At 42.5% G+C, this 1,978-nt stretch overlaps 1 protein-coding gene across 1 annotated transcript in view; it reads left to right on the top strand.

Moving 5' to 3' along the window:
• Positions 1-257: 257 nt before the first annotated feature.
• LOC125046488 (neprilysin-1-like) overlaps positions 258-1,978 on the top strand; it is a 16,052-nt gene continuing 14,331 nt past the window's right edge. Inside the window, exons 1-2 of the mRNA XM_047644268.1 lie at positions 258-302; positions 441-614. Of these exons, the coding sequence (XP_047500224.1) occupies positions 258-302; positions 441-614 (219 nt within the window). The remainder of the gene's footprint in view (positions 303-440; positions 615-1,978) is intronic.

Genomic DNA, 1,978 nt, shown 5'->3' with positions numbered 1-1,978 from the left:
TTGTGTGCAGTTGAATCGTTGAGGAGATATGTTCACATCTCCATCGACAATCTTGATTTGATAGTCCCGATAGCAGGGGAGGGTATGAAGTATATCAGGGAAATTATGGGGTAAAACAGGACATATTATCCGGTGTTTGTATTATTTTTTTTTTTCTTTCAGCATACATATAGCTCAGTCTCCTTTCCATGGGTCAAATAAGTGTAAACCCAACTTCTCATAAAATGTAAACAAGGTTATTTTTTATATAGAGAATCATGGGGGTTTTCTGCCATTATATCAACAAGGAATATATTTTTTCAGTATCACTTATCCTCCTCAAATACCCCATGACACCATAATCTTAATACGACTTCCCCATTGTCCAGAAAGGCGAAAAATCCCACAAAATCCGGAGATAATTTAATTTTTTTTTTCAAGCATCTGTCACCATCCCGCAGGCCAGGGAGGTGGTCAAGGATATCAAAGGCGCCTTCAGGAGCATGCTGACGACGGCGACGTGGATGGGGTCAGCACGCGAGGAAGCCCTAAGGAAAGTGGATAATATGCTGATGCTCGTGGGTTACCCGGACCTGCTGAAGAATGAGACCAGCTTGGAGGAATACCACAGCAGTGTGAGTGGCGTGATGCGTGGCTGGTGCCTTGGTTGTGTTAATGTTGTCTGCCAATCCGTACGTCCGTCTGCATGCTTGTATTATGTCTCTGTCTGTCCATTTGTCTGTCAGTCTGTCAGTCTGTATGTCTCTTTGTCTGTCTATCTGTCTGTCTGTCTATCTGTCTATCTGTATATATCTGTCTAACTGTCTGTGTGCCTGCCTCTCTATCTGTCTGTCAGTCAGTCTAACTGTCTGTCTGTTTGTCTGTCTATCTGTCTATCTATCTATCTGTCTGTCTGTATGTCTGTCTCTCTGTCTGTCTTTCTGTCTGTCCGTCTGTAAGTAAATTTGTCTGTCTGTCTGTTTATCTGTCTGTCTATCTATATGTCTATCTCTCTGTGTGAGAGATAGACATGTATGTCTCTTTGTCTGTCTTCCTGTCCATCTGTCTGCCTGTCTATCTGTATATATCTGTCTATCTGTATATATCTGTTTATCTGTCTGTCTGTTTGTCTGTCTGTCTGTCTGTCTGCCTCTCTATCTGTCTGTCAGTCAGTCAGTCTAACTGTCTGTCTGTTTGTCTGTCTATCTGTCTATCTATCTATCTGTCTGTCTGTTTATCTGTCTGTCTGCCTATCTGTCTTCCTCTCTGCCTATCTGCCTATCTGTATATCTGTCTATCTGTGTGTCTGTCTATCTGTATTTATCTGTCTATCTGTATATATCTGTTAATGTGTCCGTTTGTTTGTCTGTCTGCCTCTCTATCTGTCTGTCAGTCGGTCAGTCTAACTGTCTGTCTGTCTGTCTGTCTATCTGTCTATCTATATATATGTCTGTCTGTCTGTATGTATGTATGTATGTCTGTCTTTCTGTCTGTCTGTCAGTAAGTTTGTCTGTCTGTCTGTTTATCTGTATGTCTGTCTATCTGTCTATCTCTCTGCCTGTCTGTCAGTCATTCAATCAGTAAGTCTGTCTGTCTGTCTATCTGCCTGTCTGTCTATCAGTCTGTCTGTCAGTAAGTTTGTCTGTCTGTCGGTTTATCTGTCTGTCTGTCTATCTCTCTGTCTATCTGTCTATCTGTCTGTCTGCCTGTCTGTCTGTCTGTCTGTCTGTCTGTCTGTCTGTCTGTCTGTCTGTCAGTCAGTCAGTCAGTAAGTCTGTCTGTCTGTCTGTCTATATGTCTGTCTATCTGTCTGTCTATCTGTCTGTCTGTCTGTCTATCAGTCTGTCTATCTGTCTGTCAGTCAGTAAGTCAGTCTGTCTGTTTGTCTATTTGTCTGTGTGTGTGTTAGTCAGTAAGGTCTGTCTGTCTGTCTGGAGTGAGAGAGAGAGAGAGAGAGTAGAGAGAGAGAGATGAGAAGAGGATGAGGTGGAGAGAGAGA

The sequence above is a fragment of the Penaeus chinensis genome, chromosome 39 (genome assembly GCF_019202785.1).
Source record: "Penaeus chinensis breed Huanghai No. 1 chromosome 39, ASM1920278v2, whole genome shotgun sequence".
Classification (NCBI taxonomy): Eukaryota; Metazoa; Arthropoda; class Malacostraca; order Decapoda; family Penaeidae; genus Penaeus; species Penaeus chinensis.
Note: the sequence above shows the minus strand (reverse complement) of the source record. Positions and strands in the feature narration are given on the sequence as shown.